Here is a 25,475-nt window from a genome sequence, read left to right as displayed (position 1 = left end):
CCCTCGCCTAACAAGAATCTATCTCCCTCTGCCTCAAAAATATTCAATAACCCCACCTCCGCTACCTTCTGAGGCAGAGAGTTTCAAAGTTGCACAACCCTCTGTGAGAAAAATTTTCTCCTCATCTCTGACCTAAAAGGGTGACCCCTAATTTTAAAACCGTGCCCCCTAGTTCTGGACTCACCCACAAGAGAAAACATTGATTTGCAGCTATTACTGAAACGTTTTTTGTATCCTCTATAGTGAACGCAGAAACAAAATATTTGTTCATTTTTTCTGCCATTTCCTTATTATCTACTACTAACTGTCATTCTCTAGAGGACCAAAACTCATTTTACTTACTCTTAGCCTTTTTAAATACCTGTAGAAACTCTTGCTATCCATTTTTACATTTCTAGCGAGCTTCCTCTCATACCCTTTTCTTTCTCCTGATTAACCTTTTAGTCATTCTCTGCCGTTCTTTATATTCTGTCGAATCATCTGTCCTGCCACTCATCTTTGCAGAGTTGTATGCTTTTTCCTTAAGTTTGATGCTTTCCTTAACTTCTTTAGTTAACCACAGATGGTGGGTCCTCCCCTTAGAATTTTTCTTTTTACTGTTATTGTAGAGATTTTTCACTCTGACACTAATTTGGAGAAACAGAAATCTCCGAACACTTGAGAGAAAATTGCCTCTCTTCACTTTATTAAGCATTCAGCAATAAAACTTTGCAATAGTCTCTGAAGCAGCCATAGTAATTGCCTTTGGCTTGGTAATGATCATTGTTGCAAAAGTCTTCAACAAAATATTGCAAGGTTGGCATCAATGTAATTGATTGTAGTCTGATTGAGGAGTCACAGAGCTCATTCTTCATGGTGTGCAAAATTAATGGGTAAAGCTTTTGCTTTACATGGACGATCACATTACTGATTGATTGGCATTAAGAAAATTTGGCTTCAGGTGGCTTTGTACATCATGAAGGCAGCCTCCCACCTATGAGATAAAGTTCATAATTTGGGTTTCTCAGTTGAGGTCAGTAACTTGGCATCTTAAAATGTGGACACAAGCATCTTGGAACAAGCATCATCTGCATTTGTTAACCTGTTTAATTTAGTTCCTCTAATGCATGTTCATAGAGGCAGTGTTGTATGGTACTGAGTCATATGAATGTGGAAGGTCCTAATTACAGGCTTTGGTATTGTAGTGGTTATTGGACTGGACCAAAGGTTGAAAGGTTAAACTCCAGCATGGCAAGCTGTAACAATGAATTCAATAAATCTGGCACAGAAAAATTTGAACATGAAAGCAGACTGATTGCTGTAAAAACCCAACAGTCTTACCAAGTTCCTCTGCTAAAGGAACCTGCTGGCTCTACCCATTTAGTCTTACTCATGTAGTCTGTGGGCAGCAATTTCCCCTCGTCGGGGGGGCGGTTGTGCGGGTGCGGGCACGGGAGGGCGGATTTCCGATTGGTGCCCCCAGTTGGGGGCGCGTTGCCATTTTATGTGGGTGGGCCAATTAAGGCGTGACGTCCAACTGGAAGTGCTGTGCGGTCCCTGTGTGGGCGGGGGAAGGAGGGGATTCCGAGAGCCAAGAGTGCGCTCTTTTGCGCGAATGCATGTAAAAGAGCGCACAAATCTCCCTGAGGCAAAGTGCTGCCTCAGGGAGCTCGGCTCAAGTTTGAAAACTTTATTAAAGGGAGAAAATAATATTCCTGACATGTCCCCTCATACGACAATTAAACATTTTATATGCATTTTAAATCCTTCATGAAACCTCATCCCGCCTATGGATGAGGTTTCATGTTTTTTCTGAAGGCCACCTGGGCTCTTCGCCTGCCCGCCAACCTTAAGGCTGGACGGGCAGGTCTGTTCATTGAGTTAATTACTTTTTTAAAGGCCTTAAAGGCTGTATGCCCGCCGAACTGAAAATCTAAGTGACATGCAGTGACATCGGGACGCACGCCCAACGTCACCGTGTTTCATTTTACGTGTCGGCGAGCAGGCCCTGCCCCCTGCTCACCGATGGGAAAATGCTGCCTATGTGTGGCTCTAGTCTACTCTATGTGGTTGAATCTGAATACCTTGGGATTGGCCTATAAAGCCCGTCAGTTGTACAAATAATTGGTACTCAACAAAAATGTCCATTTCCACTTTCCAAGTGCAACTAGGGATGGCTAATAAACATGATCACCCTGGAAAGAAAATCCTAAACTCTAATGAATTAACTGACTTCAGCTGGAGAAATGGTGAAGGAACCATGCCCCCTCAGTTTAAGGAAGGGAAAAATAAAGTCAGAAGGACTGAATATGCAGAGGCTCCTTTCGCTAGAAAAGAGAAGAGAGATGGCCCTGATTGAGGTCTTTAAAATTATGAATGTTTGATAGGGTAGACATAAGTTGTTTCCACTCAAGGAGTCCAAAACTGGGGGTAATAAATACTATGGAATTTCTATTTTTCTACCCCTTGGGAAAATAATAAAAAATGCTTTCACATGAACTTCATTCACCCTGGCACTGCTGTCCTTGGAAGTTGGACCAAGATTGACCTCCAAAGGCCTGTTCTCTAACAAATTGAGATCCAGATGTGGAAAGATCGATACGTTTTTGCTGCAATATTTCAGTTTCAGACACTCAAAAATGGCCACAGGGGGAACTAATTATCTCATTGACAAAGCTGAAAAATAACCTGCAGCAGTGAAAAATAAATAAAAACACAAAAGGATTGCTGTGTGCCAGTGACACTCGTATAATAGAGGACACACTTCTAAATTTGTACTGAATCTGAATCTATACTATAGCTTGGGAGTGCTTAAGGCTGACATTGTGCGCAAATTTGTGTCAAAGTTCCACTTTGTAGTGTTGACATTCTTCACTTTGACAAGCACAAAACTCCTCAACAACGCAAGTTAAAAATCTGTTACAAAAACAAAAATACCTGGAAAAACTCAGCTGGTCTGACAGCATCGGCGGAGAGGGATACAATTGATGCTTCGAGTCCGTATGACCCTTCATCAGAATGAAGACATATAGAAATGAGATTAAATATAAGCTGGTAGAAGGGGTTGGGACAGGATAGCCATGATAGGTGGAGGCCAAGAAGAGATTATCAAAGACGTCATAGACAAAAGGACAAAGGGTTGACAGTGGTGATATTATCTAAAGGATACGCTAATGAGACATTAAGGGAAGCAAGCTAATGGCAGATGGCCCTAGTGCAGGTGGGATGGGGGAAGGGATTGAAATAGGCTAAAAGGTGAAGATGAAACAATAGATTGAAATAATTTTAAAAATTGGAGGGAAAAGAAAAAAATATAGTTGTAAAAAAATTATAAATTATTGGAAAAAGTGGGATCAGAAAGGGGGTGGGGATGGAGGAGAGAGTTCATGATCTGAAATTGTTGAACTCAATATTAACTCCAGAAAACTGTAAAGTGCCTAGTCGGAAGATGAGGTGCTGTTCCTCCAGTTTGTGTTGAGCTTCACTGGAACATTGCAGCAGGCCAAGGATGGACATGTGGGCATGAGAGCAGGATGGTGTGTTGAAATGGCAAGTGACAGGTAAGTCTGGGTCATGCTTGCAGACAGACCGAAGGTGTTCCGCAATGCGGTCACCCAGTCTGCGTTTGGTCTCTCCAATGTAGAGGAGACCATGTTGGGAGCAGCAAATGCAGTAGACTAAATTGAGGGAAGTGCATGTGAAGCGCTGCACTTGGAAGGAGTGTTTGGGCCCTTGGACGGTGAGGAGAGGGGAAGTAAAGGGGCAGGTGTTGCACCTTCTGCGGTTGCATGGGAAGGTGCCATGGGAGGGGGTTGAGGCGTAGGGGTTGATGGAGGAGTGGACCAGGGTGTCCTGGAGGGAACGATCCCTGAAGAAAGCCACCAGGGGGGATGAAGGGAAGATGTGTTTGGTAGAGGCGTCATGCTGGAGTTGGTGGAAATGGCAGAGAATAATCCTTTGAACATGGGAAGCTGGTTGGGTGATATGTGGGGACAAGGGGGACCTTTTATTTGGAGGAAAAGGTGTGGCTATGGGTACCCGCATCGGCCCCAGTTATGCCTGTCTCTTTATGGGGTATGTGGAACATCCCTTGTTCCAGTCCTACTCAGGCCCCCTCCCACAACTTTTTCTCCGCTACATAATTGACTGCTTCGGTGCAGCTTCATGCTCTCGTCTAGATCTGGAAAAATTTATTAATTTTGCTTCCAATTTCCACCCCACCATCATTTTCACGTGGTCCATCACTGACACTTCCCTTCCCTTCCTTGACCTCTCAGTCTCAATTTCTGGTGATAGACTGTCCACCAATATTCATTTCAAGCCAACCGACTCCCACTCCTACCTCAACTACTGCTCCTCACACCCCGCTTCCTATAAAGACTCCATCCCATTCTCTCAGTTCCTTCGCCTCCGTCGCATCTGTTCTGATGATGACACTTTCCAAAACAGTTCCTCTGACAAGTCTTCCTTCTTCCTTAACTGAGGTTTTCCACCCACGGTGGCTGACAAGGCCCTCAACCATGTCTGGCCCACCTCCCACGCATCCACACTTATACCTTCCTCTCCCTCCCAGAACCATGATAGGGTCCCCCATGTCCTCACTTAATACCCCACCAGCCTCTGCATTCAAAAGATCATCCTCTGCCATTTCCGCCAACTCCAGCATGATGCCACTACCAAGCACATCTTCCCTTCACCCCCCCACTGGCTTTCTGCAGGGACCATTCCCTCCAGAACACCCTGGTCTACTCCTCCATCACCCCCTACACCTCAAGCCCCTCCCACAGCACCTTCCCATGCAACTGCAGAAGGTGCAACACCTGCCCCTTTACTTCCCCCCTCCTCACCGTCCAAGGGCCCAAACACTCCTTTCAAGTTAAGCAGCATTTCACTTGCACTTCCCTGAATTTAGTCTATTGCATTTGCTGCTCCCAATGCGGTTTCCTCTACGCTGGAGAGACCAAACGCAGACTGGCTGACCGCTTTGCAGAACACCTTCGGTCTGTCTGCAAGCATGACCCAGATCTCCCTGTCGCTTGCCATTTCAACACACCACCCTGCTCTCATGCCCACATGTCCGTCCTTGGCTTGCTGCAATGTTCCAGTGAAGCTCAACACAAACTGGAGGAACAGCATCTCATCTTCTGACTAGGCACTTTACAGCCTCCTGGACTTAATATTGAGTTCAACAATTTCAGATCATGAACTCTCTCCTTCATCCCCACCCCCTTTCCGAACCCCCTTTTTCCAATAATTTATAATCTTTTTACACCTATATTTTTTTCTTTTCCCTCCTATTTTTAAATTTATTTCAATCTATTGTTTCATCTCCACCTTTTAACCCATTTCGATCCCTTCCCACCCCCACCCCATCCGCACTAGGGCCATCTGTCACTTGCTCATTCTGCTTTCTACCCTTAATGTCTCCATTAGCACATCCTTTAGATAATATCACCACTGTCAACACCCTTTTGTCACTGACATCTTTGGTAATCTCTTCTTGGCCCCCACCTATCATGGCCCCCTATTGAGCTCTCCTGTTCCACCCCCTTCTACCAGCTTATATTTCATCTCATCCATATGTATTAGTTCTGATGAAGAGTCATACGGACTCGAAACGTCAACTGTATTCCTCTCCGCAGATGCTGTCAGACCTGCTGAGTTTTTCCAGGTATTTTTGTTTTTGTTCTAGATTTCCAGAATCCGCAGTTTTTTGCTTTTATCCTAGTGCTAAAAATCTGTTATTCTGATTTGAATAAAGCATCAAACATACTTGCTTAATGGTTCAGTTAGAAAACAAATTACCCTGTGTGCAACTGAATGACTCACTGCAGCAGTGCTGACTTAACTAGCCTCAGCAAGACAGTGAAAGGGAAGGAAAAAAAAAACATATTGGGTTTGTTCTCCTGATCTCTATCCAAGTTGGAAAATGGATATGTGTGCATGTTGGATGAGAACAAGGTCATGATAGTCTCTGACACAATCGCTCATTGTCACTTAACTGAAAGCCTGTTTCACAGTAAGAACACTCTGTATTGTGTATCATCTGTAAAGGGGAACAGATCCAGGAGCCCAAAACTAGGCATCCGCCAGACACTGTGTACCATCAGCAGTTGCAGAATTTTATACTACCCCAATCTCTAACCTCACAGCCTGACACATTCTCACTCCTCCATACTTAAGCCATAAAGCCAAGAGATCAAGATTGGTTCTTATAGTTTCCGGCTGTATCGAGGAAATGTGGTACTGTCACAGGTGCTGCTTTTCATATGATATATAAAAGCAAGGGTCTGTCTGCCCTGTGAACATAATTTCAACAGTTACTACTTGCTGTTCCAAGCACTGCAATCAGGTTTCCATCTCATCTGTATCACATTGATCAAAGAAACGTAATGTGACTGCAAGCAAGGCTCACTGCCCTCTTTCAGACTGCTGGATTTTTTTGACTGCCTGTAATACTGATTACCATTTGATCCTCTGAAGATTTCTCCTCCGCATTCCACATTTATGGGATTGCTCTTTCCTGGTTCCTCTCCTATCTTTTGCATCAGAAACATTAATCCATCAAAAATGGTTTCACATCCTTTGCCCAAACAATCATTCTTGGTGAACCCTGGGTTCTATTCTTCACCGATTCCTCTTCATTATTCAAATGCTATTCTCGGAAGCACAGGTTCATTCCAACCAGCTCTTCTTCTTCTCCCCATTGCTGTTGTCTATTATTAAGATATTTCAGTGTGATTTGGACAAGCTGAGTGAGTGGGCAAATGCATGGCAGATGCAGTATAATGTGGATAAATGTGAGGTAGCAAAAACAGGAAGGCAGATTATTATCTGAATGGCTATAAATTGAGAGAGGGGAATGTGCAACGAGACCTCGGTGTCCTTGTACACCAGTCACTGGAGGTAAGCATGCAGGTGCAGCAGGCGGTAAAGAAGGCAAATGGTATGTTGGCCTTCATAGCGCGAGGATTCAAGTACAGGAGCAGGGATGTCTTGCTGCAATTATACAGGGCCTTGGTGAGACCACACCTGGAATATTGTGTACAGTTTTGGTCTCCTTATCTGAGGAATGATATTCTTGTTATAAAGGGTGTGCAGCAAAGGTTTACCAGACTGATTCCTGGGATGGCGGGACTGACATAACAGGAGAGATTGAGTCAGTTAGGATCATGTTCACTGGAGTTCAGAAGAATGAGGGGGGATCACTTAGAAACTTATAAAATTCTAACAGGACTAGACAGGGTGGATGCAGGAAGGATGTTCCTGATGATGGGGGAGTCCAGAACCAGAGGTCACAGTCTGAGGATACAGGGTGGACCATTTAGGACTGAGATGAGGAGAAATTTCTTCACCCAGAGAGTGGTGAGTCTGTGGAATTTGCTACCACAGAAAGTAGTTGAGGCCAAAACATTGCATGTTTTCAAGAAGGAGTTAGAAATAGCTCTTGGGGTGAAAGGGATCAAATGATATGGGGAGAAAGCGGGAGCAGGTTATTGAGTTGGATGATCAGCCATGATCATAATGAATGGTGGAGCAGGTTCGAAGGGCCGAATGGCCTACTCCTGCTCCTATTTTCTATGTTTCTATGATGAGCTGAAACATTCTCTAGTTTAATTTCAGCAAAGATAAGCATTCTCTTTCTCTATTGCAAACATCTGTATGGCTCCATGCTTGGCTTCACATACTCTCAACTACTTCTAAAGGCTTTTCTTGATATAATGCTTTCTCCCAAACATCGCTTTCTCTATCACAACTAATTGGTTACCAGCACTAATAACTCTCCCCTCTGTCTTTAATATCCTAATCCATTGCTTTTATCATATCATGGCTGGATTTCAATTTCTTCCTTGCCAACCTCCCATTCTGCCACTGATAAAACATAACTCATCCAGAATGTTCCTGCCCATGCCCTCAACTCGGCTAAGGTCCACAACATCATCATCCCTGACCTCACCAAGTTTTACTGGCTTCTTATGTAACCCTAGCCCTTGCATAGCTCTATTGATCCCCTCAAGGATGTAATGGCCCTGAGTTAATCCTTGGGTCCTCCAGTACCAACCCAAATAAGGGTTGCTTCAGGATGTACAGCAGAGGAAGGGGTCATCATGCCAGATATCCCAAGGAAATCAATATTGGATCAGAATAGGTTCTCCCCAAAATTAATATAAATAAAATAATAATAAACAATAATGGCACTAAAGAGTAACAAATGTCAGGGCCAGGTGGTTTCCATCTCAGTGTTTTAACGGAAGTAGGTGAGACCCTTGAAGATGTCCTAACTAAAATCTCCTAAAGTTGTCTCGATTTGGGAACCATTCCTTTTGATTGGAAAATTGCATAAGCCAACCTGTGCTACTTAAGAAAAGTGAGAGGAGGAAACTATAGAATTATAAGCTAATTAGCCTATATAACCTATAACCTAGGAAATTACTAGAACATATAATTAGGAAGAGAGTGACTGAGTACTTTTAATATTTTCAGCTAATCAGAGAGAGCCAACATAGATTTGTAAAGGGTAGGGCATGTCTGCCAAATTGATGATTTTTTTTTTGAAGATCAACATCCTGGGGTTACCATTGACCAGAAACTGAACTGCAATAGCCATATAATATGGCTAATCTGCGGTGAGTAATTCACATCCTGACTCCCCAAAGCCTGTCCACCATCTACAAGGCACAAATGAGGAGTGTGATGGAATACTCCCCACTTGCCTGGATGAGTGCAGTTCCAACAACACTCAGGAAGCTGGACACCATCAGGACAAAGCAGCCAACTTGATTTGCACCTCATCCACCACCTCCACCCTCGACATATAATGGCTAGTGTGTACCATCTACAAGATACACTGCAGCAACTCACCAAAGCTCCTTTGATAGCACCCCCGCCAAACTCGCAACGTCTAGCACTTAGAAGGATAAGGGCAGCAGATGATTGTGAATATCATCGCCTTCAAGTTCCCTTCCCTCACCATCCTGACTTGGAAATATATTGTCGTTCCTTCACTGTTGCTGGGTCAAAATCCTGGAACTCCCTTCCTCACAGCACCGTGGGTGTACATACACCACATGGATTGCAGCAGTTCAAGAATGAGATGGCAGGGTGGAAGGAATGATGGGTCAGGGTGGTGTACGGGGAAGCTTCTTAAACATGTAATCTAAGTCGCAAACCCAAAAAAGAGAACTTATGGACACCTGGGGAACCATCTCCCCTTTTGCACTGAGATAGATTCTTGATTAACAAGGGGGCGAAAGGTTATCAGGGTAGACGGGAATGTGGGGTTGAGGCTACATTCAGATCAGCCATGATCTTATTCAATGGCAGAGCAGGCACGAGGGGCCGAGTGGCCTGCTCCTGCTCCTAATTCGTACGTATGTAATGCGGCTCACCACCATCTTCTAAAGGGAAATTGGGATGGGCAATAAATGCTGGCCTAGCCAGCAATGCCCACATCCTGTGAAAGAATAAACAAATAAGTGTGATTAAGATAGTGAACTGGGAAATATCTACAGATGCTATTTGTATAGGAATCCAGAAGGCATCTGAGAAAATCTCAAGTGAGAGACCATTAGCTAAAGTTGAAGCTCATGGAATTGAAGGAAAATTACTGACCAGGTTGGGAAATTGGTTGAGTGGAGAAAGGCAGCAAGAAAGAATAACGGGCAGTGTCACGATGATTTTTAAATAACTCAGCCTTTACCAACAGCTGTGTCATAACAGGCAGATACCCCAATCAGCTGCATGTGCAAGGGCCCCAAGTAGTCACCATATTTCCCAACAACATGATGAGACAAAGCCAAATATCCAAAGATAGGTGGCATTTTAAGCAGTGTCAATGGAAGCATAAAGTTACGAACTGATTTTAAAAGATTAAGGGAATGGGCAAAACTATGACAAATGCAGTGGAGGTCCAGGTACATAGGTTATCAAAATATCATGGACAGGTACAGAAAATAATCAAAATGTCTAATTGAATTCTAGACTTTGTATTCTATCCTCTGGATATAAGAGTGCAGAAGTTATGTTAAAGCTGCATGAAGTCCTGATCTGACCACATATGGAGTACTGTGAGCAGTCCTGAGCACCTCACCTTAGGACGGATATCTTGGCCTCAGAGGGAGTGGAGCATAGATTTCAGAAGGTTCAGAATCACAGTGCAGAACAGGCCCTTCAGCCCATCGAGTCTGCACCGACACGTGAGAAACACCTGACCAACCTATCTAATCCCATTTACCAGCACTTGACCCATAGCCTTGAATGTTATGACGTGCCAAGTGCTCATCCAGGTACTTTTAAAGGATGTGAGGTAATCTGCCTCCACCACCCTCCCAGGCAGTGCATTCCAGACCGTCACCACTCTCCAGGAAAAAAAGTTTTTCCTCACATCCCCCCTAAACCTCCTGCCCCTCACCTTGAACTTACGCCCCCTTGTGACTGACACTTCAACTAAGGGGAACAGCTGCTCTCTATCCACCCTGTCCATGCCCCTCATAATCTTGTACACCTCGATCAGGTCACCCCTCAGTCTTCTCTGCTCCAACGAAAACAAGCCAAGTCTATCCAACTTCTCTTCATAACTTAAATGTTTCATCCCAGGCAAAATCCTGGTGAATCTCCTCTGCACCCCTTATCCAGAAGGGAAATGAAAAAGCAAATAAAAGAAGTGAAGAGGGATTATGAGAAAATATTGGCAGCTAACATAAAGGGGATAAGTCTTCTATAGGCACATTAATAGGAAAAGGGTGTTAAAAAGAGAAGGGCCAATTAGAAACCAAAAAAAGGGACGCAAGGGGCATGAATGAGCTGTTAAATGAATACTTTGCATCTGCCTTTACCAAGGAAGCAGATGCTACCCAGGCCATGGAGACAGTGTTTCCTCCTCTGTCACGAGAAGGGTTGAAAATTGATAAGGAGTTGGTACTGGATAAACTGTCGGTAGTTAAAGTTGACAAGACACCAGGACTAGATGAGATGCATTCAAGGAAGGAAGTGAGGGTGGAAATTGCAGGGGCACTACTGGCCATAATCTTTCAGTCTTCCCTTGAGTCAGGGGTGGTGCCAGAGGACTGGAGAATTGCAATCATTATGCTCTTGTTCAAAGTGGATTGTAAAGATAACCCCAGCAATTACAGACCAGTCAGTTTGGTGGTGGGGAAGCTTCTAGAAACAATTATTCAGGATAGAATTAATAGTCACATGGAAAAATGTGGGTTGATTAGGAAGAGCAAGCATGGTATTTCTTAAGGGAAAATCGTGTTTAACTAACTTGCGGGAATTTTTTGAAAAGTTTACAGAGAGGATTGATGAGGGTAATGCTGTTGAGCTGGCGTACTTGGACTTCCAAAAGGCATTCTATACAGTGCCACACAACAGACTTGTGAGAAAAGTTATAGCTCATGGAATAAAAGAAACAGTAGCAATGTGGATACAAATTTGGCTGAGTAATAGGAAACAGCAAGTAATGGTTAATGGATATTTTTTGGGCTGGAGGGAGGTTTGTAGTGGAGTTCCCCAGAAATCAGTATTGGGACTCTTGCTTTTCCTGATATATATTAAAGATCTAGTTCTTGGTGTGCAGGGGACAATTTCAAAGTTTGAAGATGATACAAAACTTGGAAGCATTGTAAACTGTGAAGAGGACAGTGTAGAACTTCAAAAGGACATTAACACATTGGTGGAATGGGCAGATAGGTGGCAGATGAAACTCATTGAGGAGAAATGTGAGGTGATTCACTTTGGTAGGAAGAACATGGAGAGATAATAAAAATGAGGGGTACGACTCTAAAGGGTGTACAAGCGCAGAGAGACCTGGGTGTATATGTGCATAAGTCATTAAAGGTGGCAGGAAAGGTAGAGAGAGCAGTTAATAAAACATACAGTACCCTAGGATTTATTAATAGGGGCATAGAGTACGAGAGCAAACAGATTATGTTGAATTTGTATAAGATACTTGTTAGATATCAGATGGAGTATTATGTACAGTTCTGAGTGCTTCACTTTAGGAAGGATGTGAACGCATTGGAGAGAATGCAGAAGAGGTTTACAAGAATGGTTCCAGGGATGAGAAACTTCTGCTATGAAGATGGATTGGAGAAATTGGGACTTCTCCTTGGAGAAGAGAAGGCTATGAGGAAATTTGATAGAGGCGTTCAAAATCATGAGAGGGCTGGACAGAGTAGATAGGGACAAACTGTTCCCACTTGTAAAGGATCAAGAACAAGAGGGCACAGAATCGCAAAAGAAGCAAATTGAGAAAAAACTTTTTCACACAAAGAGTGGTTTGAGTTAGGAATGCACTGCCTGGAAGTGTGCTGGAAGCAGGCTCAATCGAGGCATTTAAGAGGGCATTAGATGATTATTTGAACAGAAACAATGTGCAGGGTTATGGAGAAAAGGCAGGAAAATGGCACTAAGTCATAATGGTCATTTGTGAGCAGGTGCAGACATGATGGGTTGAATGGCCTCCATCTGTAACGTAACAATTCTGTGATTTACCAGAATGATACCTGGATGTCAGGGGTTAAATTGCGAGGCGAGATGACACAAACAGTTGAATTTCCTGAAATTTAGAAGGTTAAGGGGTTATTTGATTCAAATTTTTAAGGCACGAAGGGGAACTGAGGGATAGAGAGAGAGAAATTAATCCACTGGTAGGGGAGTCTAGGACTGGGGCAGAAGTAGGGCCTTACATTTCAGAAGTGAAGTTAGGAGTCACTTACAAACTGAAAGGTTGGTGGAAGTCTGGAATTCTGTTTTCTGCAAATGGTATTTGATGCTAGGTCAATTGTTAATTTTAAAACTAAGACTGATAGATTTTTACTAACCAAAGGATACAGAGCAAAGGCAGCTATACGGAGTTAGGTCACAAATCAGCCATGATCTTATTCAATGGTAGAACAGGCTCGAAGGGCAAAATGGCCTACTCCTGTTTCTATGTTCATCAGTACACCACTCACGTGGTGCAACTACAGGAGTTGTCACTGTGACTCAGTTGATATGGATATTATGGGGCATTGTGGTTACTGTTCCTCAGCTCAAAAGTTGGGGGAAGCCTGTCCATGATCCCGACAGCTGCCCTGCAGCAATTTAACCCTGGGAGCAACATTAATTGCTTTAAGGCAAGACTTCCACCCTTTTCCTGGGAGGAGGTCCCACCTTACAGAGCTGCTGGCCAATCAGATGGCTGGCAGCTCTGTAGTTCCAGCAGTGCCAGCCACTACTCGGAATACAGGTAGTCCTGTCACATCGGAGAGCCCAGGTAAATCCAGGATTGGGGTCTTGTTGGGGGGTTGGGGATGTCTCTGATCTGCCCAGGGGACTCACAAAGCAGGTCAACCCCATTGTCTGACACCAGCCGCTCGGTTAAAGCTGATAGGCATCCCACATGGCATGGGCCTATACCACCTCTGCTTGGGCAAATTATGGGTGGGCCACCTGATGCCTCCCCTGCCCCCGTAAAATTTCAGACATGTCAGGGGCGGCGGGAAGGCCAGTCGCTGGATTTTACGTGACCCGACCTTCAAATCCACCAGCAGGGGAACATAAAATCCAGCCCTATTATTCAGTTGCTATAATTTACAGATATAATTATACTAAGCAGACACAGATTAATTGAATTCCCTAGAGCTTATCAGTAGTTCACAGAAACATCAGACTTTGCGCATGGGTTTGATGCCATGATTGATTTCTCTCCTTCAGATAATATGCATGCAAAGCAAAGACATGCCCCTTTGGTCCTGTTTACACACTCGGCATTAATTGGGATGATCTGAATCAACTGCTGAGGCAAGCAACACCATGGTGTGTAAATTATGCGGCAAAATATCAGCATAATTGTGGCAAAACTTCCTGCCTTAGAGGCCTCTCTCCTCAGACATCATTCTTCTTCACTCACGTATGCAAGTGCTGGAGATTAGAATTAAAAACAAAAAAACTGCGGATGCTGGAAATCCAAAACAAAAACAGAATTACCTGGAAAAACTCAGCAGGTCTGGCAGCATCGGCGGAGAAGAAAAGAGTTGACGTTTCGAGTCCTCATGACCCTTCGACAGAACTTGAGTTCGAGTCCAGGAAAGAGCTGAAATATAAGCTGGTTTAAGGTGTGTGTGTGGGGGGCGGAGAGATAGAGAGACAGAGAGGTGGAGGGGGTTGGTGTGGTTGTAGCGACAAACAAGCAGTGATAGAAGCAGAATATCAAAAGATGTCAACAACAATAGTACAATAGAACACATAGGTGTTAAAGATAAAGTTGGTGATATTATCTAAACGAATGTGCTAATTAAGAATGGATGGTAGGGCACTCAAGGTATAGCTCTAGTGGGTTTTTTTTTTTTATTTTATATAATGGAAATAGGTGGGAAAAGGAAAATCTTTATAATTTATTGGGAAAAAAAAAAAAGAGAAGGGGGAAACAGAAAGGGGGTGAGGATGGGGGAGGGGACTCACGACCTAAAGTTGTTGAATTCAATATTCAGTCCGGAAGGCTGTAAAGTCCCTAGTCGGAAGATGAGGTGTTGTTCCTCCAGTTTGCGTTGGGCTTCACTGGAACAATGCAGCAAGCCAAGGACAGACATGTGGGCAAGAGAGCAGGGTGGAGTGTTAAAATGGCAAGCGACAGGGAGGTTTGGGTCATTCTTGCGGACAGACCGCAGGTGTTCTGCAAAGCGGTCGCCCAGTTTACGTTTGGTCTCTCCAATGTAGAGGAGACCACATTGGGAGCAACGAATGCAGTAGACTAAGTTGGGGGAAATGCAAGTGAAATGCTGCTTCACTTGAAAGGAGTGTTTGGGTCCTTGGACGGTGAGGAGAGAGGAAGTGAAGGGGCAGGTGTTGCATCTTTTGCGTGGGCAAGGGGTTGTGCCATAGGAGGGGGTTGAGGAGTAGGGGGTGATGGAGGAGTGGACCAGGGTGTCCCGGAGGGAGCGATCCCTACGGAATGCCGATAAGGGGGGTGAAGGGAAGATGTGTTTGGTAGTGGCATCATGCTGGAGTTGGCGGAAATGGCGGAGGATGATCCTTTGAATGCGGAGGCTGGTGGGGTGATAAGTGAGGACAAGGGGGACCCTATCATGTTTCTGGGAGGGAGGAGAAGGAGTGAGGGCGGATGCGCGGGAGATGGGCCGGACACGGTTGAGGGCCCTGTCAACGACCGTGGGTGGAAAACCTCGGTTAAGGAAGAAGGAGGACATGTCAGAGGAACTGTTTTTGAATGTAGCATCATCGGAACAGATGCGACGGAGGCGAAGGAACTGAGAGAATGGGATGGAGTCCTTACAGGAAGTGGGGTGTGAGGAGCTGTAGTCGAGATAGCTGTGGGTGTCGGTGGGTTTGTAATGGATATTGGTGGACAGTCTATCACCAGAGATTGAGACAGAGAGGTCAAGGAAGGGAAGGGAAGTGTCAGAGATGGACCACGTGAAAATGATGGAGGGGTGGAGATTGGAAGCAAAATTAATAAATTTTTCCAAGTCCTGACGAGAGCATGAAGCAGCACCGAAATAATCATCGATGTACCGGAGAAAGAGTTGTGGAAGGGGGCCGGAGTAGGACTGCAACAAGGAATGTTCCACATACCCCATAAAGAGACAGGCATAGCTGGGGCCCATGCGGGTACCCATAGCCACACCTTTTATTTGGAGGAAGTGAGAGGAGTTGAAGGAGAAATTGTTCAGCGTGAGAACAAGTTCAGCCAGACGGAGGAGAGTAGTGGTGGATGGGGATTGTTCGGGCCTCTGTTCGAGGAAGAAGCTAAGGGCCCTCAGACCATCCTGGTGGGGGATGGAGGTGTAGAGGGATTGGACGTCCATGGTGAAGAGGAAGCGGTAGGGGCCAGGGAACTGGAAATTGTTGATGTGACGTAAGGTGTCAGAGGAATCACGGATGTAGGTGGGAAGGGACTGGACAAGGGGAGAGAGAAGGGAGTCAAGATAACGAGAAATGAGTTCTGTGGGGCAGGAGCAAGCTGAGACGATCGGTCTACCGGGGCAGTTCTGTTTGTGGATTTTGGGTAGGAGATAGAAGCGGGCCGTCCGAGGTTGGGCAACTATCAGGTTGGAAGCTGTGGGAGGGAGATCCCCAGAGGAGATGAGGTCAGTGACAGTCCTGGAAACAATGGCTTGATGTTCAGTGGTGGGGTCATGGTCCAGGGAGAGGTAGGAGGAAGTGTCTGCGAGTTGACGCTCAGCCTCCGCGTGGTAGAGGTCAGTGCGCCAGACAACAACAGCACCACCCTTGTCAGCGGGTTTGATGACAATGTCAGGGTTGGACCTGAGAGAATGGAGTGCAGTAAGTTCAGAGAGAGACAGGTTAGAATGGGTGAGAGGAGCAGAGAAATTGAGACGACTAATGTCGCGCCGACAGTTCTCAATGAAAAGATCGAGAGAAGGTAAGAATCCAGAGGGAGGGGTCCAGGTGGAGGGAGAATATTGAAGATGGGTAAAAGGATCCGTTGAACTGGGAGAGGACTCCTGCCCAAAGAAGTGAGCCCGGAGACGAAGACGGCGGAAGAAGAGTTCAGTATCATGCCGAGCCCGAAATTCATTGAGGTGAGGGCGTAAGGGTATGAAACTAAGTCCTTTGCTGAGCACTGAGATTAGAATGTTTTCCCACTTTTTGCACCGTGTCAGCGTCAACCACTTTTAGTTAGATACAGCATTTGTTTCCATCTACACTGCCCTAATATCATAACCTTAATTTTAAAAAGCATCCTTATACATGTTAACGTAGAAAACCAGCAAAAACTGACCAACAATTTCACAAATGCTGACACAGCTCGACACGCAATGCTTTTATGACAGACTGAAAAACTGAAATACACAGAAACGCGGTTTGTGGTAGTGGTGAATTGAGAAATTACTGACACTGAATTAAATGCTGAAGACATGAGATTTACAGTCCAGAGGGGAAAAATGATTTTATACGTTATTTGGCATATTTTACTGCCTAGAATAATTTTGTCTTTCAAGCCAAAAATAATTTCTCCTGATAGGTTAACAGATACTTTAAATATGAACGTAAAAATAGTTAGAGGATTTCAATACGACTTTATAAAGGGCCAGGTCCTTTCATTTGGAATTTCATGCCAGGTGGTTTTGCTGTATGGAAAGACAATAAAGCGACAAACAGGCTTACTAGTTTCATAGTGGACATTAAACATAAAGAAAGGAAATAAGTTAAGTCTCAGTATCCCTTTTTGGGAAAGGTATTACAGCCGTACAGCAAAGATTTATTACAATAGCGAGAATGAAAGATTATATAGTTATGATGAAATGCTTAATTTCTTTCCCAATTAACCAGAGAAGGGAGAGAAAGATTTTTTTCTGTAGTGAAATGGTTTAAGAGCGTCAATTGGGAAAGATTGTTTCCAGCAGCTGATGAATCAATGGAAAGTTCATAGATATCACTAGCGGAATAGAGAGGGAGGTTAGAAGGATTTCAGTAAGTTCCACACAGATAATTAGAATATGGAATATTCTGCGCCAAGTGGCTACTGAGGCAGAGAATTAAAATGAAATACCCATTGAATTCCTAAGAAAAAAATATAAATATCAATGCGGAAAGGAACAGTGAATATAGATAGCTCTGGTTTAATAACGAGCACCATTAGCATGACCTCTCACTGTGCTGTAATTCCTATGATTAACTTAAGTTTTTCTTATGGCTGGTTGGTGCGTGTGCATTCAGAAATCCCAAGCAAAAAGGACAGGTGAATATACACAACGTCAAGGAAACAATTAATCACAATACGAGAGCACAGAAGCTTTTAAGGAAAGCTCACAGTAATCATCTTACATAGGACGAAGTGTGCACAAACATCTCCATCCATATGATGGAAAAAGTAAAATTTGGGTTTCCGTCAATGCCTGAGAGCTGAAGCCAGCGGATCCAGTTCATACTCCGAATATGAACACTGAATTAAGTATATAAGTCACAATCATTCTCTGATACAGCTAACACTGGTGGAATAAACAATCAATCACAAAATGCACTTTAATTTTTATCCAATGAATGACAAGATATTGAGGCAAGCCATGCCAAGATTATTTTTTGAAAGGAATTATCTGGAATTGGCCATTAAAGTGGTTTTCAGTTATTAATTGGTTTAACATTACTTCCAGGCTTCAGTTACCTGCTGAAGTTCTGCTTTCTCTCTGGTGTGGGCGTCTACCAGGATTTTGCGTTCTGTCTGGGATTTCTCGAGTTCCTTGTGAAGTTTCTCAATCTCCTCCTGTAAACTATTTGCTCGGTTCTCATCTCCCTGCTGTTCACGCCATCGGTCCAACTCCTTGCTAAGTTTATTGATTTCAGTAGCTTGTGCCGAGGTCACTGCCATCAGCTGCTCGGTCAACACCTTGTGCTCCTTGTTCTATGGAAAGGATAGTAAGCATGATCAACCAAATAGGTAAAGCAACATGTACTGCACGGAACTTCCCATAAACATATACATTCTGGTAGGTTATCTTATATAAAGATGGACCCAAATAGGTGATTCCCAATTGAGAAAATGTCAAAAGATTACTAAAAGCTTGGGAGTTTTCTATCCACTACTCAATCTGGAACAAGGTTTTCATGAACTTTATATTGAAGACTGCTATCCTAAAGAGTTTTGCTCAAGGGCCACTTTCAGGAATGTTCCAATATGGTGCTCTGTGAAGTGTTGGAATGTCTCTATGATATTAGTTCAGGGATGCCCACCACCGCCACCTTATCAAGGGGCACCAGAGATTAGCAATAGATACCAATTAGCCAGCAAGACAATACCCAGAGAATTTTTTAAAAATCTGACAAGGAGAGCTTAAAGTAGATAACAAGTGGAAGTCAAGCATTTCCTCACAAGAAGTAGAACAGAGAGTAACAAATGTTCTATTACAAAGCCTTTCATTTGGGTGGTGCGTGGGGGAGGTGGAGATAATGACGTCTTTTTCTCCTAACATAGGAAGGGAAAATGCTGAATCCCAGCTCTGCTAATATCCAACAAGTGGTGGATGTGAATGGAGACTGGGAATTGGAGACTAGAACCAAAACGGACAGGAACTTTTTTGATGGGCACAAATGAAAGCAGGAGTTCATCCCTGGGTCATATTCTATGTACTGTTGGTGGGAATTACAAAATTTTGGAAAATACATTGTGATTATTATTGATTAATGTAATATTCCACAGAAATAAAATCTGGAGTCATTATGTAAATTGGGCTCTACCTGTTCAGCCCCAATAGTCAATGGGTCAAAGTGTAGGTCACCTTTCCTTAAAGTATGGGGTTCCCAAACTGTGGGCCACGACCCTGGGGCAGCATGGCGTTCAGGCTGCTTTTTGACAACTGCAAGGCTACTTCAAATGTTCGGGTTTTTTCTTTGTTGGTGGCCACGGTTTAATCGTCTGCTCTCCGAGGTCTGATTGCTGCTACAATCACAGCCAGCAATTTTAAACCCCCTCCTCCAACTCAACAACTCTTTCTCTCCTCCCCCACCCATCTGCCCCAATTTTCACTCTGGGGTCACGTGAAGTCTGAGACATTAAAATGTGGTCACATCAGGAAAAAAGTTTGGGAAGCATTGCCTTAAGGAAAAGGTAGGAAAGGGGAGAAGGATCAGGATGAAAAATTTATCTTCATTATTCAAACAAATTGAAGTTTCCACTGAAAATGTTCCATAATTAGAATCTGACTTACTTAAATACTGTAAAGCAGTGACCCTGATTAGTCGTCACTTATACATGTGCCAGCATTATTTATTTGTTCCCGCTTTTATGTGATAGCACATTCTAAATTTGCATTGAACTTGGAAATTAGACTGAGGCTATTCTTACCTGATCATCTACCTTTCTTTGAAGCTGAACCACTTTATTCTCCATTCCGCTGGTGAGTTTCTTGTAGTGTTCTACTGACCTTGCTTCAATCTTCAGTGTCTTTAACTCACGGCGTGCCTTCATGCGCCGGTAGCAGCATTGGAGATAGATGACCACATTGCGCACCTTGCAAAACTTCTTTCGAGCCATCCAGCCCCTTACACACTTCTGAATAATAGTGGCTTTGTGCTGCCTTAGCAACTGTGGAAATTAGAAGATGACTTAGAAAAATCAGGAAAAACCTGGCATAACCTGATAGCCTACATAGTAGGGGACAGCAAGCTACAGCTCCAAGGCCACAAAATGACAGGTTTTGGATTCATATCTACAACTCCCAAAACAGCAAGTTCTATAGGTTTGGAAAAATCCATTAAAAACAGGGAGATGCAGTGGATGAGACAAGACTTATTTAGCTCTAGATCAAGGTTCAAATCCTGCCCAGATTGATTGAATGTCAGTCTTTTCCTACTGGTTATGGGTATCTTCTAAAGACAAGTTTGTGTTTATAGAATCCTTCTAGACCTCAGGATGTCCCAAAGCACTTTAACATCCAGTGATGTGCTTTTGAAATGTTGTAGGAAAAACAGCAATGAATTTCCTCATGTGAAAGAAGTTGGACAGTCCGCACACAATTCTTAACGAGCATGCATTTTTTATTTATTGCTAAGGTCCTAATAATTGGAGGCTTTATTGGAGCAACAGAACCATAGTTTTTCAGAAAAACAAGGGAAGCATGCAAAACATTTGAAGTTAATTTGACAGGGAGCCGAATGTCACCATTCTGCACCATGCCTCCCAATGAGACAACACTGCAGTTAAAATGACAAATTCAGCTCCACGGATCAATAAATGCGTAGTACCACAGAATGTGGAACAATTGGCTTGAGTGATACAAACATGGCAGACCTAAGTTTTGATTCCTGATTTCTGCTGATCTGAGCTGCAGTAGCTGTGTGGCAAATTTAACCACCCTTAGTTCCCTTTGACTAGTGACAGAAAATCCACTAAATTGATGTCAGTGACCCTGGCAAACAGTGAGTATTGAATTGGGCCCGTTTTGATTTTGCCAGTAATTAATGTCTGCGATCACATTTTGTTCGGTGGACAAACTTTGAAGGCTTTTCACTTTGCAGGGAACTGCACCCCAGCAATTCCCACTCCAGGAGAGGAGTGAAAAGGAACCTAGACAATAAAAATGGAGAAGACCAATGGGGAAAATAAAAATAAAAATGGAAGCTTCAATCAGGTGACCAATCTTATTCAGCAAACTAGAAATTATTGTGAATAAGTAAAAATTGAAGTAAAAGAGGATCAGTCCTACACAGTTAAAAAGAAACCCCTTAAATATGAAATTGCACAGCCTTTCCCAAACATATTCATTTATAACAGAAGGAAAGGGGCACTATTAAAAAAGGCATTATAAAGAATTGAATGAGTTTCAAGGTTTAGAACTGTCCGTCCAGGTGACTGTACACGCAATCCCGTTGACTTTCCTCACTATTCCATTGTCACGGGGTCAGTGTGTAATGAGTTTGTTGTGCTACAGATTACGTGTGAGTTATAAAAAAAATTTTTAATCAGAAATGGAATTTTAATGAGGTAAGCCTGAGGCAGTAAAGGCAAATTGGGCTTTCAATAAAAATAGACAGAAAAGTTACAAATTAACAATAGAAAATGATGGAAGATGTGGAGAATATAAAAGCTATATGGCATAGTGTCAAAGCTCTTGACTTTGTTGACTGCTTATATATTGATTAGAAGCCTCAAAAGGCCACATATAAATCCACATTACATATCATTTGGAAATATCTAACATTGCTGATATTAACCAACACTGGAGTTCTATTTAGGGTTTGTCCGCCAACTGCATAACAGACCTAAAAACAGCCTTTTCCAATGTCTAGGCCTATGGAATTCAATTAGCACAACGCTACAAGGAGGAAATCAATCACAAATAAAACTACAATAATTCCTCATTTAATGTCATTGTTTAGTTCTTGAGAGATGCAACTTTAGGCAAAACAAGATTAAGCGAATCAGATTTTCCCCTAAGAATTAGTGTATAAACTGAAGTTAGATATATGAGGGAGTCAGAGATCAAATTATTGTAATGGTGGATCGAGCTGTTTCTGATTTGTTCATTTGTGTTTTCAGTTCCCTCTCTCAATTAATAATAAAATAGTTTGTTTTTTTTTCCTCTTGTGTGATCTGGGCGCCACTTACAAGGTATGCGTGGGAATGAAGAGGCCATTTTCAGGCTGATCTATATATTCCGCAGTGCTCCCCAGAGAACAACAGTGAGAGCAATGCACACACAGGACCCAAGTCCATTGCAGCGGTTTCAGATCTGCTTCTCCCCAGTCCTCCCTATTCTTCGACACAAAGTTGCCTGGTACACCTGCAAGCTAGAGTCGGAGATTCCCTCTGTTAGGGTCTGCAGCCCCGGAAAACCAGTGGTTTCAGCGTGAGCATCGGAGCTGCGTTACATGTCTTTGCACCAACTTGCAATATTTTAGCAGACACATTCGGTAATGTCTGTAACATCGTTCTTTCCAACCAAAACTAGGATTTATTTACTTTCACTATAATAAAACCTACTAGAAAGTTGGAACAATCAGCGCCAACGCAAAGTAAACAATTTAACAGCAAACATTCCAACATTAAAAGGGTATATGGTCCCTATTGTACCAGCGACATTATAGGGAAACAACATTTAAGCGAGGAATTACTGCAAGTGAGAATCACGAGTCAGATTGTCACAGGTGGCACAGGCCACATATGGCCCTGGAGCTGTAGTCTGCAGACTCTTGGTACAGAAAATGAGAGAAGGAAAGAAATAAGTAGGAAAACTTCGACTATAATATTAGGTAATCCTTTGGCATTAGAGGTGTTAAATTGGTCACTGTTGCAGTGTCTTTTGAAGACATGACCAACACTGACCTATTCCACAGAGCTGTGTTGGGGTGTGGGGAGGGGGAAGAGAGGAGGCAAGTGCGAACTTTGCGCATACACCCAAGAGTGCACCGGAAAAGCCCCCTGAAGCGCAGGGAGAAATCAAGATGTTAAAAATATTATAAAAAATGTCACCTCATGTGACTTTGTCACATGAACAGGGACATGTTATAAATTAAATTTAAAATTTTTTATGTTACTTTCATTTGCTGTTGGAAACCTCATCCCCGCCCGTGGATAAGGCTTCCTAAAAAATGCAAAGGCCGGTTGGCCTTTTCGCTTGCTCACCAGCCATAAGGTTGGATGGACAGCGAAAAATCTCTTTCAATTACCTTTTTAATGGTTTTAATAGGCCTTTTAATTGTCGGCGGGCGCGCTGCTGACTCCGGCGCGTGCCCGCTGATGGAACTATTGCGAGAGCTCACCCAACATCATCATGCGTCATTTTAGGCTCGGTCGGGTCAGGTCAGGTGCACGCCCAACCGGCGAGCTAAAAATTCTCCAAGTTCAAACTTTAATTTCAAACTCAAGAGGAGACAGAATGAGGGCTGTTCCTCCCAGCGCCCGGCATTCCTGCTGGCTGCTACTGGCCACATTAAACACCCTCGCCTTCCCCGCCACTCCCCCAAGGGTCGCCTTTGGTGCAGCAAGTGGCCTGAAATCCATCTTCTGAAATGGCAATCTGCTTGCGGAGGCTGCAATGCCTAGTTTATTATAATTACGTTTTTTGGACTAGCTTCAGGCATCCCAGGTGGGACAGGTGCTTCCAGCATTGGTTCTGAGCCTGATGGTAACCCCAGACAAATTTCTGCCCTGCAGTATGCCAAGTGAAAAGCTTAACGAAAATAGCAAGCTCAGGCGTACGGAAATAGACAACTCCCTAGATAAAAACAAAAAAACTGCGGATGCTGGAAATCCAAAACAAAAACAGAATTACCTGGAAAAACTCAGCAGGTCTGGCAGCATTGGCGGAGAAGAAAAGAGTTGACGTTTCGAGTCCTCATGACCCTTCGACAGAACTTCTGTCGAAGGGTCATGAGGACTCGAAACGTCAACTCCCTAGATAGTCTGGTGCTGTAATAATGTTTAAAAAAAAATTTCCATCTTCACTGATGGAAAATCATTATCTTCAGGGCAGGATGAAGTGCATTGGCCTAAAAACACATGCTTCCGGGGCTGCTTTCTTCCCTGTTCTTCTCTTTTATCTTTCTTAAAAAACTGACAATGAGAACCTCATTTCACATGAATTCTCGGCCCAGAAGTGTGAAACACTTACCTCATGGTACACTTGCCTGACAAACCTTCCACGAGTATAAGCCTGAATCGTGATGGCTGCATTGCGAATTTGCAGGTACTCACGTCGCACAGCAAGCATCCTGTACTGCTTCTGGAAAACTATCACCGCCCTTGTTTTCCGTAGGAAATCCACCAGCCTTAGAATGAGAAAAGAATGAACCAAGAAAAACAGTGTAAGCACAAATGCAAGCTTGCACGTGATCCAATACATCTGAAAATATGTCATTTAAAAAAAAAAATCATCTCAAAATCTGAAATCAAGAGGATTCTGAAATCAAGTTAGGCTCAAGAGTTTGGGGGGGAAAGAGAGGGAGACATTGTTGCAGGGAGCTGGCATATAAGGAAGAGCAAGGACATGGGGAAGAAAAGAGAATGCTGGGTTGGAGAATTGGGGTTCAAGATGGGTGCTGGTGGTAGGAAAACAGTGTTTGCAACCGTGATGTTTCATGTGTGGAGCAGGATGCTAATGTTTGCTGTTTAGGAACACAGAAAAAAAGGGCAAATTCCATTAGGTTCCTGACACCTGGGCCACTGGACCTCCAACATGGGGGAAACACCTTCAGATTTTTTGATAATGCTTCTGCTTAGTTTTAAACTGAGAACCTTTCACGTGGTAGGTGAATGTGATAACCACTACACTACAGAAACGGGGAACTTAGATTATAAGTCCAGTAATGTTACCACTACACCATGCACCATATCCTGGGAACACCTTCAGGAGAGGTGAGGGAATTTTCCTTTAATAACAGATAACAAAGATGAAGATGGAAGAAACAAGTCTATTTAATATAAGCATTTTTTAATTCATTCTGTGATTATCCTCAAGCTGGAACTCATTTCTGCCCCACTCAAAGCTATTAAAGCACAAGTGGTTTAAGTCAGACCAGGGTTGGCTGTGATGCTCCTACAATCAAACTGAAGATGGTTGACGAGAAGAAACTAGCTCCAAAAAGGGACCCAAGAAAGCCTTAAAAAAACCGGCAGCAAAGGGCAGGAAGAAGTGGTGACGGTCGAGGAGGGAGAGTTACTCCATCTACATCTTCAAAGTAATGAAGCAGGTTCACCCCAACACCGGCATCTCCTCCAAGGCCATGAGCATCACAAACTCGTCCGTGAATGATATTTTCGAGCACTTCGCGGGTGAGGCTTCCCACCTGGCCCATTACAACAAGTGCAGCACCATCAGCTCCCGGGAGATCCAGACTGCTGTGCGCCTGCTACTGCCCGGGGAACTGGCCAAGCACGCTGTGTCGGAAGGGACAAGGGTGGTGACCAAGTACATCAGCTCCAAGTAAAACTCCACAATGGACTGTAAAACACATACAATCAAACAGCCTTCAAACAATTACTATCTAGTCCAAAGGATAACAAGCAACCTTATGGTGAAGTAACATGGGGCTGTTGA

The 25,475-nt window shown here is 43.6% G+C and overlaps 1 protein-coding gene across 2 annotated transcripts in view; it reads right to left on the bottom strand.

The window, feature by feature from the left end:
* The window catches only part of myo5b (myosin VB), a 338,678-nt gene that overhangs the window by 57,918 nt on the left and 255,285 nt on the right, over positions 1–25,475 (bottom strand). For both annotated transcript variants that reach the window (XM_041190990.1, XM_041190998.1), the window contains exons 20-22: positions 24,051–24,207; positions 19,784–20,023; positions 18,107–18,343 (exon numbers count right to left, since the gene is read on the bottom strand). In XM_041190990.1, the coding sequence (XP_041046924.1) occupies positions 18,107–18,343; positions 19,784–20,023; positions 24,051–24,207 (634 nt within the window). The remainder of the gene's footprint in view (positions 1–18,106; positions 18,344–19,783; positions 20,024–24,050; positions 24,208–25,475) is intronic.

The sequence above is a fragment of the Carcharodon carcharias genome, chromosome 1, assembly GCF_017639515.1.
Source record: "Carcharodon carcharias isolate sCarCar2 chromosome 1, sCarCar2.pri, whole genome shotgun sequence".
NCBI lineage: Eukaryota > Metazoa > Chordata > Chondrichthyes > Lamniformes > Lamnidae > Carcharodon > Carcharodon carcharias.
Note: the sequence above shows the minus strand (reverse complement) of the source record. Positions and strands in the feature narration are given on the sequence as shown.